At 41.3% G+C, this 20,772-nt stretch overlaps 1 protein-coding gene across 6 annotated transcripts in view; it reads right to left on the bottom strand.

Annotated features, from left to right (window-relative positions):
- KIAA0825 (KIAA0825 ortholog) overlaps positions 1-20,772 on the bottom strand; it is a 250,061-nt gene that overhangs the window by 216,336 nt on the left and 12,953 nt on the right. For all 6 annotated transcript variants that reach the window (XM_042449195.1, XM_042449197.1, XM_042449196.1 and 3 more), the window contains exons 2-3: positions 13,056-13,195; positions 3,345-3,513 (exon numbers count right to left, since the gene is read on the bottom strand). In XM_042449195.1, coding sequence (XP_042305129.1) covers positions 3,345-3,513; positions 13,056-13,192 — 306 coding nt within the window. In that variant the 5' untranslated portion in view covers positions 13,193-13,195. The remainder of the gene's footprint in view (positions 1-3,344; positions 3,514-13,055; positions 13,196-20,772) is intronic.

The raw sequence follows: 20,772 nt of genomic DNA, 5'->3' as shown, positions 1-20,772 counted from the left end.
TTTCGGGTTACGAAAAAATTTTTGGTGCTTTTCGGCACTTTTTCGCACGAAATCGCGGCTTTCGCTATTAGCGCCTATGGGGCTTCGGCTTGCGAATGCTTTTCGGGTTACGAATGGCGCCGCGGAACGAATTAATTTCGTAACCCGAGGCACCACTGTAGCTTCATTGGCTACTAGTCTTGTTTCTGGGCACAATTCCAAGTGCAGTTCATGTCTTTGAAGTCCTATACAAAATGGGCCCATGTTATTTCCCATACAACCCTGTCCCTTGTTAAGATCTTCAAGGGAGTGCCACCGTCACTGGAGGTATATTTGATTGGGAAGCAAGAGAGGATTATTTTGGTGGCCACTTTCAAGCTCTTGAACTCTCTGACAAGGGAAGCTAAACTGGCTCCCTCCTCATTCCAATGAACATTTTTTAATTATTTAGACAGTCCTTTGGCATTTAAACTGGGCTAAGGCTGAATGATTACAGTGCTCATTTACAGTGAATGTTTATTTCTATTTTTTGTTCTTGTTAATGTACTTTTTAATTTCCTGTAAATACTCATGTATAAGTCTAGAAATTTTAGTCTAAAAACTGAGCTCAAAAAACAGAGTCGACTTATCCACAGGTCAATATAAGTGCTGTACTTTAACACTTATTTTAATAAAGAAACTATCTCCTGGTGGAAGGTAAGAGTGTAATCTGCCCTGGTCTCTCATCCATCCAGCCTTGAACACAAACAATTGTGCCTGCTGGAATTTTCTAAGCTCTTTGGTACCATTTCCCTTTACTTTCTCCTTTAGATCCTTTGTTACATGCCCGTGAGTTTTACCCTTGACTTATCCATTGGTCATATCAAAATCCATAATTTTTGGCCCCAAAACCTGCCACGACTTATACATGAGGTTGACTTATAGTCAAGTATATTTGGTATGCCTTATATTTGGTATACCTTAATGCTGATTTTTCTGGCTGGCCCAGTCTGCAGTGTCTCTCATGTTCCTTGATTCTTGTTTGCACACTGTGTTTGGTAGTACCTATGTAGACTTGTCCACAGCTGCATGGTATGCAGTAAACTCCTGCGGCTGTGAGAGGGTCTCTCTGGTCCTTGGCTGAGTGAAGCATTGCTGGATTTTCTTCATCGGTTTGTGAACCATTTGAAGGTTGTGCTTCCTCACCACTTTGCCTATTCTGTCTGTGATTCCTTTGATGTATGGTAAAAATACCTTCCCTTTTGGTGGCTGCTTGTCTTCACTTCTCTGGGTTTTCCTGCGCCTGGCAGCCCTTCTGACGTCTGAGCTGGAATAACCATTAGCCTGTAGAGCCCGGTCCAGGTGCTTCAGTTCATCGTCCAAGAAGTGGGGTTCGCATGCAGCTGCGGACAAATCTACATAAGGACCACCAAACGCAGTGTGCACACAAGAATCAAGGAACACAAGAGACACTGCAGATTGGGCCAGCCAGAAAAATCAGAAGTATCAGAACATGCCACAAACCATCCTGAGCATAAAAATACTGTTTGAAAACACTGAAATTCTGGACCATGCCAACTACTACCATGTCAGTATGCACAGGGAAGCCATTGAAATCCACAAACATCTGGATAATTTCAACCGGAAAGAAGAAACCCTTAAAGTGAACAAAATTTGGCTACCAGTCCTGAAGAATAGCAAAATGAGGACTCAGCAAATGCAAATGGGAAACCACTCAGTGTTAGGGGCTCTCCCAGCAGATAATGATCACCAATTAGCAGACACTAATCCTTTTTTGTATTAGCCTCCCAGCCTGAGGCCTGCCATCAGCAACAGAACAATACATATGCAAATCACTCCTACATTCCCAGGCTCACACAGTGTATACGTATATGTATATGTATATGTGTGTATGTATGTATACACACACACACACACACAACTTTTTCCAGGCAAGCATTCTATGAAGATGCCAGCCACAGATGCTGGTGAAATGTCAAGAAGAAACTCTTCTAGAACATGGCCACATAGCCCGAAAAACCCACAAAAAACTACTGTATATCCCATTGAATACTTAGATGTAAAGGGATATGTGTTTTTTTAAAAATGTGTTTTTCTTTTCCTTTAGCATGGAACAGTGTCTCAGAGAGCTGCAACTGGAAATAAGTGAAACTTGTTCTGATGAGTTTCTACAAGACACATCTGACTGCTTTCAGTGGTTAAATCATTCCAGACCGGGTTATTTTGTAATGTGAATGACCACTAAGTGACAGGAGCCTTCTCTTTTCAATGAATAACCAGCAAAAGAAACTGTTCTGTAAACATATTCTCTGCCAACTGTATAGAACTATCCAAACAGGATAATATTCTCCCTGAAATCCACTAAAGATATGTCCCTTTCTAGTGACTAATCTCTTTGCCAATAAGCTTTTTGTTGGTTTCAAAAACAGTAAATCATTCTGCACTTTAAAGTTCAAACACTGTATTTTGAACATGTTCTCTCTGTTTCTTTCTAGGCAATATTTATCTACTTTTCCATTGTATATTTTTACAGTCCTGTGGTGGACAATTTGTCCTCAAAGATAATCTTATAAAAGATCCCAGTATTTCTTGTACCCGTACTATCTTTATTTTGTTTGAGAGATAGCATCTTGTTTGAATTTCAAGAAAGGGTTGACAAGCCATTCTGCCGTAGCAAAACTAGAGTCTTCTGATACCTTAAAAATGAAAAAAAGTTTTGTTTGGCTTTCATGGATTATACAACTGATGAAGTAGGCTGGAGTCCATAAAACTTTTTATAAATTAAAACAGAATATTTATATATTTTCTTATATTATATAATCTCATAAATAATAAACATACAATAACATGAATTTAAATAATACAAAACACTAAAAAAATAAACAGACTAAAACATGTAAAACAATTAAAAACTACAACACATGCAGATTTGGATAAAACCAATTAGATCCAAAGATATGTTTTTATTCAGTGTCAATCAGGTCTCTAAGAGAAAGGCATTCCATAGTTGGGTTGCCAAATCATCTTCAAGAGTAGCCCAGGTACAATGCATTACAATACTCTAAACTGGAAGTTGCTAGTGCATTAACTAATGTATCTAAATTATGCCAAACTTTTAAAACGTTAAGCCTGCCACAACACTCCTTGTTGTTGACCTGTCTGAGGCCAATCAGTGAGCTTCACAATCAGTTTTCACAGTCCATCATTCTGTCACACATATTATACTATCAGTAATAACAATAACCATACATAATTGCCCAACATTCTCTTAGCAAATATCAAACACAAAAAAATAATGTATTAACATTTGTATTCAATTACAAGCAACACTCAACTATGTCATAAAATAAAGATTGCTCGCTCACCATTGTTTGGAGAAATCTGATCAATTCTCCATGAGGTGTTGACAAAGGCTTTATTGAGCTGAAACTGCAATTATTTAACCACTGAAGGCAGTCAGATGTGTCTTGTAGCAACTCATCAGAACAAGTTTCATTTATTTCCAGTTGCAGCTCTTTAAGACACTGTTCCACGCTAAACGAAAAGCAAAAACATATTTTCATTTTAAAAAAAACATATCCCTTTACATCTAGGTATTCAATGGGATATACAATATTTTGCAATTGTTTAATTTATCATATCAGCAACACTACTATTTCCCTGATGCTACAAATACATAAGACTACAGGTGTGTCCTAACACAATGGGGCTTAACCATCAAGTTATATTTTTCAAAACAATTGGACATGCCTGATATTTCTGTGTTTCCAAGGGATTCTCTATGGATGTGTTCACAGGCACAAGTAGTGTGTCTCAATGGGTCTTACATACTTTTCCCGTTTTGGTTTCATGTGGTAGTTTTAGAAAATGCAGCATAAAATGAGGTTCCAACTATTGTTTTTGCAATAAACTACTGTATATGCAACCATACTTTGAGATTTAAACTATTCTGTTAGTTGGGCTAACAGGGATGAGCAGGCAAACTGACAGCATCCTCCCATAGTTTTCCAGTATCAGGAATATGGCAAAGAAATACATATGACACTGAAATATCTTCTCTGCAGGGACACTACAACTATAAACCCCATCTCCTTTGGCTGGTAGTAATTATATAAAAACCAACCTTACTATTTGCCTTGTTTCTATCTCTCCTTCAGTTCACTCTGTTGTCCAAAATAGTTTGGAGAGTGTATCAACCATACCATGGAACTTTTCCTTGCTCCTCTGCAATGCCAGATCGATCAGAAATAAAACTCATATTATTTACGACCTACGTATAGATGAGAAAGCCAATCAGGATTGCTTTACAGAAACCTAGCTGGAGAATGATAGTGCCTTTACTTGGGTGCAGGCTCTCTTAGCCAGGTATGCTGTATGGGAGCAAGTAAGGGGAAGTGGGCGGAGTGGCCTTGGTCTACAGAACCAATCTTACCTTGACCAGGATATCTATCTGGAAAACAGACCACTTCCAGTGTATGTACCTAGGCCTAAGGACTAGATATAGATTAGGGATTTTGTTAGTACAGTACACTTGCATCATACGCGGGTGTGCCTTACATGGCTTCCAGCATACGCTAGGAACCGCGCCGGAAGGAGCAGTGCCACATGCCGGAAAAGGCAATGGTGCACGTGCCTGTGGCACACACCATGTACCACCGCAGGCACAAGCCCCATTCACTTGAATGGGGCTTGAACATCTGCATTTTTTTCCCTTACGCGGGGGGTCCGGAACGTCTACCCAGTTGTCTAACAGATTCCTTAACCGAGCTGACACAGTTGGTTTCAGAGTTGCTGTTGGAGTCGCCCAGACTTTTAGTCTTGAGTGACTTCAACATTCCACTGAAGACCAACTTGACAAATCTAACTGGTGCGGCTTGGGAGCTCATGGAATCCATGCGCCTATCTCAACTGGTCGTTGGGCCTACGCATTATGCAGGTCATACACTTGATGCAGTCTTTAGTATGGAACAGGAATATCCGTAGGAGAAGGTAATTAATACCTCTGTATTGTCATGGTCCAGTTTATTCATGACAATGAAATACAGGTTATAGCCATCAAACCGCAAAAATAATTAAAACCATTTAAAATTTCCACAATTACCTCTATAACATATAGAGCAACATGTTTACACGAAAATTACCAAAATATTTCATACAAAAATATATCATAATTTTGCACTGTCATGGACTGAAGACCACTGTTCGCTCCCTTGGGGGTGGAGGATCCATTAGAATAGTCCACCCTCAAAGGCTAATGGAACCAGTAGAATTCCAGAAAGCCTTAAAGGGTTTAAGAGTTACTAATGCTGGTGATTCCGTCGAAACCTTGGTTAATACTTGGAATAACGATCTTATCAAGGCTATCGACAGAATCACTCCCAAGTGTCCTTTCCAACCCACCTTGAGATGTCAGATCTGGTTACAGTGACACATACTTTGGTTACATCCCGTTTGGACTACTGTAACACACTCTATGTGGGGCTGCCTTTGGAAACTGTTCAGAAACTTCAGCGAGTCCAAAATGCTGCGGCCAGAAAGCTGACCGGAGCCAGTTACAGGGAGCATATAACTCCTGTATTGAAACAGCTTCACTGGCTACTGGTTCGTTTCCGAGCACAATTCAAAGTGCTGGTTATGACCTATAAAGCCCTACACGGCTTAGGTCCAGACTATTTGAAAGACCATATCTCCCCATATGAACCAACTAGAGCCCTAAGACCTTCAGGAGAAGGCTTTCTCTCAGTCCCACCACCATCCCAGGCTTGCCTTCTCAGTGGCTGCTCCTTCCCTGTGGAACTCCCTTCCACGGGAGACTAGGCTGGCCCCCTCACTGCTGGCCTTTCGTAGGCAGGCAAAGACATTTTTATTTAAACAGGTCTTTTGAGATCTGGCAGGTTTGGTTTAATGGGAAATGAGAGGGTTGGACTTGGACTTTTTAATTTTAACTCTGTATATTTTAAAAAAATTATATTTGTAATTTTTATATTTTTATTATTTTAATTGTACAATTTTAACTTATGTTTATATATGTTCGTTGCCTTGGGTCCCATTTTGGGAGAAAGGCGGGATAAAAATAAATAAATAAAATCTAATCATCAATCTCAGTACACTACTGAGCTTAGAGAAATGAAGCAGGCTGGACAATGACTAGAGCATGACTGGCGGAAAACTCAACTCTTATCTGACAAGACTCGCCATGGGAAATTTCTTCGTTCCTATGGAGAGGCAAAACGTGCAGCAAAGAATTCCTTCTCCTTTGCACATATTGCGTCTTCAAATTCCCATTCAGCGGAATTGTTTAGGGTGGAAATGGAACTGATCCAGGTACCACCTTGTCAGAATCCTTTGCTTAGCCCAACAACAGCCTGCTGTGACACGTTTAATAACCATTTTGCATATAAAATCTCCCATATAAGAGCTGACTTGGATGCCAGTATTACAGCAGAACCAACTGATGAGGTGTCCAGAAACTTCGCAAATGAGATTTTAGTGGATTGGTTTGGGTCTGTGAGTACCGGTGACATGGACAAGCTTCTTGGTAGTGTGAAGAAGACGACGTGCCCCTTTGATTCTTGACCATTTTGGCTGGCCGTCCAGGGGGAAGATGCCTAGATGATGTTTTTGAGAGACATCATCAACACATCCCTTAGGGAAGGTCATATGCCATCTTGTCTGAAGGAAGCAGTCATTAGACCTCTCCTGAAAAAACCTTCCCTTGACCCCTTAGAAACAACTATACAACTGTATCTCATTTGCTATTTCTGAGCAAAGTGATCCAGAAGGCCGTCGCCCTTCAGCACCAGGTTGTCTTGGATAAAACTGATTATTTAGATCCCTTTCAAACTGGCTTCAGGACAGGATATGGAGTTGAGACCGCCATAGTTACCTTGGCTGATTACCTCCATCTAGCCATCAACAGGGGTAGTGTGACTCTGTTGGTGCTATTAGACCTCTCAGTGGCTTTTGATACAATAGATCATAACATCCTCTTGGATTGCCTGAGAGAGTTAGGAATTGGAGGCACTGCATTGCAGTGGTTCCATTCCTTCCTCTCGGGAAGATTCCAGAGGGTGATGCTCGGGGACAGTTGCTCCTCAAAAAAAGAGCTTAACTGTGGTGTCCCTCAAGGCACCACTCTGTCCCGGATGCTATTTAATATATATATGAAGCTGCTGGGAAAGATCATTCAGAGACATGGGGCGGGGTGTTATCAGTATGCTGATGACACCCAGATATATTTCTCCATGTCTCGGTCTTCAGCTTCGACTCCAGATGGTGTTTCTCCTTTCAATGAATGTCCTGAAGCGGTTATGGACTGGAAGAGGAAAAAGAGACTAAAACTGAATCCAGACAAAATGGAGGTACTCACAATAGGAGCCCCTAATCCAAGTATTGTGGTACAACCTCCAGTCCTAGATGGGGTCACACTCTCCTCTAAGGACTGTGTTTGCAGTCTGGGGGTGCTCCTTGACTCGTCACTCCAGATGACAAATCAGGTAAATGTGACAGTCAGAAGTGCTTGTTATCAGCTTCAGCTGATACGCCAGCTGTGTCCTTTCCTGGATCCGGGGGACCTGGTAACTGTGGTACATGCTCTGGTAACCTCACGACTCAACTTCTGCAATGCACTCTACATGCGGCTACTCTTGTGCCTTCTCCAGAAACTTCAGCTAGTACAGAATATGGCAGCCAGGCTGGTCATGGGAAAATCTAGACATGACCACATTACACCGGTTTTAAAATCACTCCACTGGCTGCCTATTGGTTTCCGGGTGCAGCACAAGGTGTTGGTTATGACCTTTAAAGGTTTGAAAGCAAAAAAGTCTATGGGGAATTTTTTAAAAAAAACACAATAGTTTTATTAAAACAAAATGAAGCGGTGGAATGCAAGAAGAGTTAAAAAAAGATAAAATCTATACAATCCTGCAGGAACTCTCAATCAAAGCATCCTGATAGATGCCCATCCAGCCTCTGTTTAAAGACCTCCACACATCTCAAATGAGTTAATTTGCTTTCTATCAGCTTTCTTCACTGTCCAGGTCTCACATCCTTACATGGTGATGGGGAATACAATGGCTTCAACAATCTTCACTTTGGTGTTCAGACCTATATTTTTACACATTAGGATCCTACCCAGTTACTTCATAGCTGCCTTTGCCATTCCTATTCATCTTCTAATTTCTTGATTGCAGTCCCCGTTTTGATCAATATTTGATCCAAGATACGAGAATTCCTTGACACTACAGTATTTCAATTTCCTCATTATCTAGGATGAATTCTTTTAGTCTTTCTATGGTCATTGTTTTTGTTTTCTATTTGTTTTCTTTTGTTTTATTCAGCATTAATTCTACCTTGGCATTTTCCTCCTTGACCTTCTTAAGTAATTGTTCCAGGTTCCTTGTTTGGTTTCTGCTAGTAGTATTGTATCCTCTGCATATCTTAGGTTGCTAATATTCCTTCCTCCGATCTTCACTCTTCCTGCCCAAGTCTAAGCCTGTTCTGTGTACGATATTTTCTGCATTACAGGTTAATTAGATAAGGTGATAGTATGCAGTCTTGCCTGACTCCTTTGCTGACTGGAAGCTATTCTATGTACAGTGGTACCCCGGGTTACGAATTTAATTCGTTCCGCCGCCGCGTTCGTAACCCGAAATCCTTCGTAAGCCGAAAAAGCCATAGGCGCTAATAGCGAAAGCCGCGATTTCGTGCGAAAAAGCGCCGAAAAGCACCAAAAATTTTTTCGTAACCCGAAATAACCTTCGTAACCCGGAACAGTTTTTTTCTATGGATTTTTTTCGTAACCCGGAAATTCCGTAAGGCGGCGCATTCGTATCCCGGGGTACCACTGTAGTTCTGATGGCAGCCTTTTGTCATGAATACAGGTAAGGCCAAAGATCAATCGCTTTATCTTTAATTAAAAGATACTTTAATTTATTGGCATTTTATTTGCTGGAGGCATATTAAGCCTATTTTTCTTTTTCTTTTTCTACATTAGGGAAACTAAGTAGTAGAAGTTGCTGCCTTCCTTGTAATACCACCTCAGTTGTAGAACTCCCTTTCAAGAAATGCTAGGCAGGACCATCCTTTTGAATTTCTGGATGGCACCCAATCCTGCACTGTCTTTAAGGATCAAAGACTACAAAGTTTTCAATCCTTAAAATAAGGGTTGGGTTTTGGTACTGTGTGGAATTTAAAAAAAAAAAAGATGACTAATAATGTTTGTTTGTTTGTTTTTTGCTTGTTATCTGCTGCACACCATCTCAGGGGCCCTAGCAGCCTGAGGAGATAAATCAGTATTTCAATAAATGATAATAATAAGCTAATTCAAGAATATTATTGTAATTGGCTTCTCCTCAACAACTAGATTCAATAATATTTTATTTATTTGTAATTCATAAATTATTCATGTACTAGAAGTCATGCATTTATACCTTTTATATTTGTTCAGCTGGAAAGTGATTTCTTTTGATCTCAACTGGTGTGTTTTCAGAATTTTATAGTATTGCATTATAATGTGATTTCTTACTCGTATTGTTTTAGTCTATAAAATGCTCCAAACACTTTCTGTTGTAGGGTGACCTAAAAATAGCATAAATAAATAAAAGTCTTTGATACATGTATTTTAAAAATATGGCTGATCACATACAAAACATTATGATGTGGCCTGTAACATGTGTGCTTTTAATCAAATGCTGAAGAACTGCTGCAGTCAGAATCTCTTAGTTTACTGTGATGAGGCATAGTCATTTTTAATACAGCTAAATCGTTTGAAATTAATCTGCCTAATCTTCCTATCAATACAGGAGCAAATTATTGAACTATAGTGTCCCGTATAGGATTGAATTGTAGTCATTGGCGATCATTCACATTAGTTTGTAAACATATTCGTAATAGCAGCAGATTTAGATGAACTGTTGAGCTATTCTGATTCACAAAGCTGTGACATTACATTTAAGAGAGATGCAGTCAATGAAGACCAGTTTGGCTGCAGTTACCCAGAGGACCTTCTCATCTGCCTCTCCAATATTATGGAATGACTTGCCGTCAAGATGGATCTCTTCCAGTAGGCCTTCCCTGATTGATCGACCCAACTCCACGGATATGGATTGCCTAATGTCTTCCCCAAGATGTCTTGCCCTACTTGTGACTATTTTAATCTGATTTAAACTCTTTATAATGTTGTTTTTTCTTTTTGTATTTATGTGGATTAGTTTAAGGATGAGGGATAAGGGGATTTATGTATTTTATTTATGTATGTATTTATGTATTTCATTTATGCATCTTATGTTGTAACCTGTCTTGATCCTTTCGGAGAGGCGGGATATAAATTAAACTTATTATTATTATTATTATTTGTGTAATGCACAAAATTATTTAAAATAGTGTATAAAATTACCTTTAGGCTATGTGTATAAGGTGTATATGGAACTTAAATTAATTTTGCCTTTAGACTTAGGTCCCACCTCTAAGATATTTTACTGGGCCTATACAGATGGGCAATATATAGTTCCAACCTAGTCCTGTCCACAGGTTGGTGTGGCAACGGGCAGGTGGTGAGATGCCCACCCGCTGCTGCACTGTGGAGCCACCACCATGTCTGCTCTGAAGGTCCGTACCATGACCCATACGGGCAGAAATGAGGCACCTGACTACACTCATATGGACAGGAGCCCCCTTCCAACATCACAGATCACAGTGGGGACCTTCAGAGTAGATGTCACAGCAGCAGCTGATAAGGGACGCACAAGGCTGTGTCATCTGCCAAGTATTGCAGCTGGGTTTCCAGGAAACTCAGCCATAGAGGGCTGTTTGGGCCAGGATTGGTCCAGAATTACTGGATTGGTGTCTGGACTGGCCAATCCCAGCCCAGGGCTATTGGCCTGCATCATCTGTATGGATGTTGCCAGGACAGGGAGAACATGGGCCTTTTGGCTGTACATTCAGCCCCATTGTGTGTGTATATGTAATACAAGTATTTAAAAAAAAATCTGAAATCCAAAACACCTCTAGTCCCAAGCATTTCGAATAAGGGAGACTCAACCCTGTATTACAAAATGACTTGTTCACATTAGTATGGTTATGGACGATTGATGTACTTATAAAATTTAGCATTATCAAAGTAGGTAGTGTCTGTACCACTATAATGTTCACTCAGACCATTTAAATAAATAATTTTTCTTACATTGCTGATAGCAAAATGCAAGTTGATACAGGCTACTAACATATATGCTTGTGTGTTAGTGGAAGGTACCTGCATATAGAGAGGAGACACAAATATGTTCAAGGTAGTTTTTATCCTGGATGTTGAAGCCTCCTCATTTTCCTTTGCTATATATGTGAATGCTGCATTTTTTTTTCTGGCACAATACAGTATTCATCTTATTTCAGTTACTTATACTGAATCTCATTTCCCTGTTTCTTTCTCATATTTCTAAGTTTGGTGAAACTGACTGTCTGTACGCAGAAGATGGATTGTTTTTCTGCATCTCCACCTAGGAACTTCTCCAATGAGGACAAGTTCAAGCTTCCATTAAAATGTAAGGAGGCATCTGCCCATACAGATTAAGAAACTATGTAGATATAGGAGTTTTCCCTTTTAAATTGAGGCACCATAATCCTAGTAAGAAGAGGAAGCTGTGGCCCCTTTCGATTTGTGAGAACAGCACGGAATTAATATGCAGGCTCACCTAAAAGCTTCAAGAGAATTATTTGCGTACAAGAAAGGATTCCTCACAGTCAAAGGCCCTCTCAAACATGGGGGCTTCTGGACAAAGGGAAACCCGCTGTTGTCAAAACCTAAATGCTAGGTGGGGCCCAAACAGCTTGGCACTATACACCTTATCCTGAGGACAGCAGCTAATCATGAGCTCTGTTTCTGCCTGATATAGGTTCTTGTTATGATTATCTATCAATGCCTGACCTTGGATCATGTTTAACCTGACCCTCCTTGAGTAGTTGAGGCTTCACCTTGATTGGTTTGGCTCTGCTCATGGCTCTAGCTCAGTTAAATCTCTTTGTTACCTTATTAACTTAATTTGTGATTAAAATCCTGCCCTATATACAGTCAGCCCCCCCCCCAACTGTAGGCTTGCCATCTGTGGACTGCAGCATCCACGGATAGCCCATCCATTCTTCCCAATGGCCGCATGGGCAGGTAGGCATGCCAGTGCAGTTGTATGTGCATCACACTGTCCTCGGGGAGAATGGGACTTGAGTTCCTGCTTTATTTGCTATCCACAGAGGGTCTGAAACAGAACCCCTATGGATATGAAGAGAGAGAACTGTACAGTTGGAACACTATATCCGTGAGGGATCCGTTCTTGACCCCCGTTCCCTGTGGATACAAAAAAACCGGGACCTCAAATGCCATTCTTCCTAATGGTGGTGCAACGTGCGTACACCCACCAGCACAGCCTTGTGCATTCACAGCCATTGGGGACAAGAGGTTTTCCCATCTGCAGATGCCCAGTTCCGTGAATGGCAAACTTGCAGATATGGATGTCTGACTATATAAACAATCTTAGGGCTGCATTCAACATACAATCAAATAAATTTAACAAATTCAAAATAACTAAAAACATATTAAACAAGTTGGCAAACTAAAACAAGACAGTTTAAAGCCAGTTTAAAAAAATGAGACAAGTTATGCATATGTACAGATGTGACTGTAATAAATCCAAAGGTTTTAATAAAGAACCATGTTCTTCTTGGTGCCGGAATGACATTATTGTGTTGGTGCGAATTGGGAATGATGTTTTGCAACTGCTATAGCAGAGGATATTCTCCTACACACCCTCCCACAATGTATTGACCCCACTGATGGGACACAATATATAGACATCAATATATATGCATATATAGGAAGAGGTGGTCCCTCACGTATAGGGGTCAAAGCCAAAAAAGAGCTACATTTTAATTAGTAGTGCCAACAGATCTATTATATACATGATATACACATGCATTATATACAATACACAAGTTATAAACATATATTTTATTTGTAAACCACCAAGATAACCTTTTTAATTATATGAAATATAAACTTTCGAAAATTATAAGAAATGGTAAAAGCTTACCTAGAGGTATTTTTCTTTATTTTCTCATCAATATCACCAAGTATCTGTTGAAATTCCAGTTCTCCAGGAAGTATGTTTAATAAACAATCCAAATTAGAAGCATCAAGAGAATATTCACCTCCCCACTCCATTTCCATGTGCTAAATTAGACAATAAAAACAGAACATTTGTAAATTTCAACTTTGTATGGATTGATCCTATATTTGAAAATTTGAGTGTTAAACTGCTAAAGACTTTAAAAGAGGAAATATACTTAACAGTTTAAGACCAGCTTCATTGAGCTCCCCCCCCCCCTTCAACTATCTCCTGGCAGCACCTTTTACATCAGGCTGCAGGGGAAGGAGAGATTGGGGGGGGGGGAGTCCATTTAGCTCTTCTTCCTAAGATTTTTCCATTTAAACTGTTCACCGTAAGAATTTTGTAACTAAGAACAGGTGCATTAGTTCACTTGTTTTTCCCTCTGCTCTTCAATGCTTTTCTTCTATATACAATGTATTTCTGATCATAAGCCTGAAAGTGGGGACTGTCTTGTTACTGATCTCCAGTGATGTAGACTTCAGTTGGTTGGCTTGGACTAAAGTCACTTCCATTACCAGACTTGGATTTGACTAGGCAATAAATGATGCACTGCCTCAATTCAACTTGAGACTTATATCTTTTTAGCAACTGACTTACTGGTCTATCTTCATCTAGAAACAGCAGATGCATCCGGCAATGGGCTTGAGGGAAAGCTTGAGGTCTTCTCAGCAGCCTGTCCCCACTGAACACTGGAGCAGCATTCTGAAGCTTAACACATTTACTGGTCCCCTCTGAGAATTTACACCCTAAATTTGTGCACATCTTAATTCTACTTATTGAAATTCACCCCCAAACACACACACACACACACACACACACACACACACACACACACACACACACTTTCTGTGTTAAACGTTGGCTCCCAGACTTCAAACTTGGAGTAAAAGATCTAAACACATCACTGATCTCATAGATTAGGGTTACCATATGTCCCGAAAAAGCAGGACAGTCCCAGTTTTGGAGGTTGTATATGTCCCGGCCGGTTCCAACACAAGTCCATGGATTGAAAATATTAAAATATATATATAAATTCCATAAAGCAAACCTTGATTTGGCACTTTAGGATTATCATTTTACTATCCACTGCATTTAATGGGTCTTGAGCATCCACAGATTTTGGTATCCACAGCGGGTCCTAGAACTAAACCCCAGGGGATAACAAGGGCCCACTGCATAACATATAATATTTGTAATGTTATTTATAATAATATTTAGAAGATAACATTAATATAATATTGTCAACATTTTTATTTATATTAGATATATATTTGCATAATAAATAACTTATTGAAAAGATAGCGGCCCAGTACAGACTGGCACAAAGTGCCGGCCTGTGAATGGAGTCACAGTGGAGCATCAACATGATACTGCACGCCGCACGCTGTGACTCTGTCCCCCTCATGCCATGATGCTGCGCACCATTCTAGATGGCATGCTGCATCATGGCACAACCCTGGTGCTGCATCTGGATGATGCAGCGCCAAAAGGGTGTGACAAAGGTGCGCCGCCACGGCTGTGATGCCCTGTAGAGGGCGCAAAAAGAAGCTGCATTTTGCAGCTCCCTTTTCCACCCTCCGGAGGTTGGATAAGGCCCGCGGTGTGCAGTGGCTGCGGCCTCGATCTGGCCAGTAAAGGGGTGGCTACATGCCGCTCCTTAGGGGCTGTTTGTACAGCTCCAGTGACACCGTTCTGAAAGCAAGATCTTATCGAAGTTTATGTAAAGCTTAACAAGCATATAATAAAGCATTTATACATCTGAAACATCTAATAACATATGTATTACTTTTAACTGTTTTTCCTAGAATGTATGCCACTGGCAGGCTCATTTTACTTTTCATCAATTTTTAATTGATTGTATGTACAGAGCTGTGTAAATTTACAGAGCTTTATAAATAAAGCTTAATAATAATAATGTAATCTGTATTCTAATCATTGTTTTATTGCTGTATTTTACATTTTTAATACACTGTATCTGAGCAGACAAATCATCTTGGACTGTGGTTTAAAGATGCAACAAATAAATAGATATTGCTACTAAGTACATTGTAGAACCAGATCTAACGTGGTGTGATGGTTTGAGTGCTGGGCTATGACTCTGGAGACCAGGTTTGATTCCTGCTCGGCCATAGAAATCCATGGGTAATCTTGTGTGAGTCACACACTCCCAGCTCCCCAAAACCCCATGACAGAGTCACCTTAGGATCACCAAATGTTGGAAACAACTTGAAGCTAAACAGCAAATATAAAATGCTTCATAAGCAGTACTTTTTTTTGCTCCAATTAATTACAGAATTACAAAACACACAGAATCTAGAAACACCATTGCAGCCTGCACTTCTTATTTAAATTCCCATTTCTCATGTGAAAAAGTCATTTTTGTAAATAAACTTTAGTTTTTATGCATGCAATTCCTGTAAGATTTCTGTGTCATACTTGATCAGATTACTTGTCAAAACAATGTATCTGTTCTTCTTAGGCACATATGATCTTCTTGGCTTATGGGAATAAAACAGCATTTCTCAGAATGCCATTTGAAAATGCCTTAATTTAAAGTAATCAATAAATATTATCCAATGTATTCTTCCAGAAACTGCATAAATACATGTAAATGATTTCTACAAGCAAGATACCTAACTTTATCTAAAGCTTATATAAAGTTTGTATCTAAATTTTTTTTAAAGCATGTAACAGTAATGTATCAGAAGCATCTAACTACTTAAATGTTAAGTATTAATTTCAATATTTTTTTTATTTTAAAGACAGTGACCCCTGTATTATCATTTATATTTTTTTTCTCTAGATGTGCTTCCATTTCTTCTTAAAGTTGGGACCATTTACCATATATACTTGACTATAAGTCGACCTCATGAATAAGTTGAGGGAAGGTTTTGGGGTCAAAATTATGGATTTTGCCATGACCCGTGGATAAGTTGAGGATAAAACTTGGAGGTGCCTTCTGTGTGTGTATGTGTGTACTCAGCAAGAGGGACTCTAATTGAGGGTTTTTGCTTCTGCGTTTCAACTTTGGTTTCACCCTTGACTCTCCAGACAGCAGCAGCCAACATGAGTGAGAGAGGGACTCTGTTTGTTTAACAGCAATCAATCACCCAGGACTCTTTCTGCTTAGCCCAAGAGAAAAAGAAACTCTCTCCCTACTGCATGGGGAAATCTGAAAGAGATCCTATCACATTACCATACTGATTCATAAATAAGTCGACCTGGGATTTTGAAGTCAATTTTGGGACATGTATTTTTAGAATTATAGACAAGTATATACAGTACCCCCTCAAATTCTCAAGTGCGCGCATCTGAGTTTAGTGGAGGAGCAGATTTGCTAGATAATTTAGCAGTAATCTGAGAATTTACATACAGAACTGGTTGCAAAATTGTGTAATTTGAACAGAGGAGAGTTACAGGGAATCCTGGCTAGGAAGATTCTGGAACAAAGTTTACTGAAAAATTTCTAGAAACTTGTTTATTTTATCCATAAAACAAATAAGCACTTTATATTTGTATTCCATTAAATGCAACTGATACAATATTTATGCGCACTGATATTAAATGAGGAGTGGTAATTACATTGAGCTGCAAATGTGTGTTTTGTTTTTTTAATGTATGTAGCCTGTGAAAGATTCAGGCCACTGTTTGTTGCGTCAAGAGAACTGTATACCTAGTTTGACATGCTCAGACTTGGTAAAATAAACTCTGTACTCGGGAATGTGAAACAAAGTGCAAAGAATAAAAATATTATCTTCTATCATATTGCTTAAGAGGCTTTTGAAAGATCCCACTTTTGAAGTTCTCACCTAGAGCTTCAGGGTTTCCTCCATATTTTAAAAGCAAGAGTCTTAAATGGTGAGAATACTCTGGACTTCATGTCTGCCATGACAACCATTGGTCTGTCCCAAATGGTATCTACCTCCACTCATGCTGCTGGACGATCTAGCTCTATACAGGATAGGATAATGGTGATCTGGGAATGGAGGAGCTTCCCACTGTTCTGTTGTCATGGGTAGATCACTTTTTGGGTAGGTTTAGGCTTGCTGGGACTCAGAGTCTATGTAGGGATGGGGGACTGATTAAGATAGCCTGCCCCAGGAGGCATATGGCTCCAGATGGATTCCAAATGGCCCTTGGCGGTTTCCTATGTCTCTGCAGACAATTCTGTTAATGCCCTTGCTGATCTCTGGAATTAGGGTGGTAGACACAATTGCTCCTAAGAATCCCTTCTCACAAAGTGGAGCTAATCCAGTTCTATGATTTTCTAGGGAGCTGGCAGAAATCAACGAATGAGATGGAGGCTAGAGTGATAAGGGCACAGTACTCAGATCAACTGAAAACAAGCTAAAAATTTAAGGCTTATAATGGAGCAATAAGGACAGCAAACAAAACAAAAAAGAAAGAAAGCTGGCTAACACTATTGCATCTACACAGAACTGTCCAATGGAGCTGTTTCAAGCGGTCTGGGATCTGTTACAATCTGGCTGAGAGGAGAATTTAAACCAGTCAACAGCACACTGTGAAAATCTGCCCACCGGTTCCTAGATAAAATTACAACGATTTTGCTCTGAATTGCATTTCAGAATTCATAAAGGTTCAGTGGATTAAACGTTGGCTCCTACTTGTTCAGTCGATAGATACCTTTCAGTTTGTTCAGCTCAAGGATGTGGACAGGACCAATCCTCTCTGCCTAGAACTACACTGCTACCTCGGGTTACGAAATTAATTCGTTCCGCAATTCCTTTCGTAACCCGAAAATTTCGTATCCCGAAACACTTTTCCCATTGAAAATAACTAATGCGTTCTATGACCTCAGACTGAACCTGCAACTCAAAACAAAGGTACAATAGAGGCCTATTAAGCTAAGTACCCTACAATACAAGTTGCCTGAGGCACTAAAGAGCTTAACAATGACTGGCAGGTCCATTCTAAAGTTTCTAAAGGATAAAGAAAAAAAGTTTTTTTCTTATCTTTGATGGTTCTGGCATCTCAGAGTGAGGCAGGAGGAGGAGGAGGAGGAACTCTCAAATCATCACAGCCATGACCAAAGCAACCCCATGGTCACACTCTCTGGCCCGCATCAATTCAAGGCCAAACTTGCAAAACTCACACCCCACACCCCACACTCTCAAATCATCACACCCATGACCAAAGAACCCCAAATCTAAAAAAGCAACCCCATGGTCAGGTCCATTGTAAAGGATAAAGAAAAAAAGTGTTTTTCTTATCTTTGCTGGTCTTGGCATCTCAGAGGCAGGAGGAGGAGGAGGAGGAGCTCTCAAATCATCACAGCCATGACCAAAGCAACCCCATGGTCACACTCTCTGGCCCGCATCAAATCAAGGCCAAACTTTCAAAACTCACACCTCACACCCCACACTCTCAAATCATCACACCCATGACCAAAGAACCCCAAATCCCAAACCCAAAGGCCAGAAACCCCAAATCTGAGCATGCAACCCCATGGTCAGGCCCATTCTAAAGGATAAAGAAAAAAAGTTTTTTTCTTATCTTTGCTGGTCTTGGCATCTGGTCCTGGCATCTCAGAGTGAGGCAGGAGGAGGAGGAGGAGGAGAGGGGCAGCCCAAAAAGCCAAATTTAAACCAATTCAAGCAATTTAACCACTTCAGCCAATTCAAGCAATTTAACCACTTCAGCCAATTTATCCAATTCAAGCAATTTAACCAATTCAGCCAAGTTAGCCAATGCAACCAATTTAACAAAGTTAACCATTTGTTTAAAAAAAAAATTGGTGGTTTTTTTAAGGGTCACCTTTTTTTTAAGGGTCACCTTTTGCCTTCTTGGATGACGGTTCTCCCTCTCTAGTGAAGAACTGGTCCAAGGATGTCTGCTTTTGCCGGCCCTTAAGCAGGTTCTTAAAATGGCTAAGGCAGACATTATCAAAATGGGCAATGGCATGGCTGGTGAGCACCTTCTCAGGGTGGTGCTTCTCCACATATGAAGACACATTGTGGAATTGCCGCAAAATGTCTTTAATTTCTGCCGTTGGCAAAAATGCCCCCGCAGCCTCCTCCTGCTGGCCCCTGTCGAAATGGAGCACGTCCTCATCCACGGCCGAGTGTTGCATCGCCGCCAAGGCCTTCAGGTCCTCTGTTGTCAGGTCCTCGCTGTGCTCCTCGATGAGTTCCTCCACGTCCTCGTTGTCCACGTCGAGTCCCAGGGACCTTGCGATGGAGACGATCTCGTGCACCTCTTCTTCTTCACCTGGCTCAGCACCCTCGGTCTGTGACCCTTCCAAGGAAGAAGCATCAGGCCACAGCTTCCTCCATGCAGCAATCAGGTTGCGCCTGGTGATCTCCTGCCAGGCCAAGTCCACCATCTTCAAGCACACGACGATATCAAAATGCTGCTTCCAGAACTCTCGAAGGGTCAGCTGTGTGCTCTCCGTCACATCAAAACAACGCTTGAACAGGTGCTTGGTGTAGATCTTCTTGAAGTTGGCAATCACCTGCTGGTCCATGGGTTGCAAGAGGGAGGTCGTGTTGGGTGGCAGAAACTGGACCTTGATGAAGGAGAACTCCGCGAGGATGTCCTTCTCCAGGCCATGCGGGTGCGCAGGAGCATTGTCCAAGAGGAGGAGGCACTTCAAGGGCAAATCCTCTTCCTCCAGGTACCGCTTCACTGTCGGGGCGAAGACACTGTTGATCCACTCCACGAAAAGGAGGCGTGTGACCCATGCGCGGCCATTGGAACGCCACATCACTGGCAACCTGTCCTTCTGAATGTTTTGTGCCATGAAGGCCCTTGGATTTTCAGAGTGGTACACCAACAGGGGCTTGACCTTACAGTCCCCGCTGGCATTGGCACACAACGCAAGTGTGAAGCGGTCCTTCATAGGCTTGTGGCCTGGCAGTCTCCTCTCCTCCTGGGTGATGTAGGTGCGGCGAGGCGTCTTCTTCCAGAAGAGGCCCGTCTCGTCGCAATTGAACACTTGCTGCGGGACGTAGCCTTCCTCCTCCACCATGGCCTTGAACTCGACGACGAATGCTTCGGCGGCCTGGTGGTCTGCGCTGGACGCCTCGCCGTGACGGACGACAGAGTGGATTCCGGTCCTCCTCCTGAACCTTTCAAACCAGCCACGTGATGCTTTGAAGTCCGGGGTGGCTGGCTCCTCCTGCGAAGAAGTTCCTTCACCTGCCTCCTTGCTGGCCAGGTCTTCGAAAATGCTGGTGGCCTTCTCACAGATGACCGAGGTGGTCACAGTGTCCCCGACTCGCTCCTTTTCCTTAATCCAGAGGAGAAGCAGGCGCTCCATCCCCTCGTGCTTCGGTGTCCTCTGCTTGGCAATCGTCGTCACGCCTTTCGCTGGAGCCACAACAGCTCTGATGGCCTCCTTCTGCTTGAGGACAGTGCCAATTGTCGAAGGGTTTCGTCCATACTCCTTGGCAATGTCCACCAAGCGCACACCCCTCTCGTGCTTGGCGATGATTTCCTTCTTGTCCTCCAAGGACAAGGGAGCCCTCTTCTTTTTCTCACCGCTTGGCTTGGGAGCCATAGCTCAAGCCTAAAAAGGACAAAAGGCACAGGCACTGAGCAAAAGCCACAATTGGAAACCACCCCCACCCCCATGGTCACACTCTCTGGCCACAGTTTTAAAACTCACACACCACACTCT

The sequence above is a fragment of the Sceloporus undulatus genome, chromosome 2 (assembly GCF_019175285.1).
Source record: "Sceloporus undulatus isolate JIND9_A2432 ecotype Alabama chromosome 2, SceUnd_v1.1, whole genome shotgun sequence".
Lineage (NCBI taxonomy): Eukaryota > Metazoa > Chordata > Lepidosauria > Squamata > Phrynosomatidae > Sceloporus > Sceloporus undulatus.
This window is presented reverse-complemented; position numbering and strand designations above follow the sequence as displayed.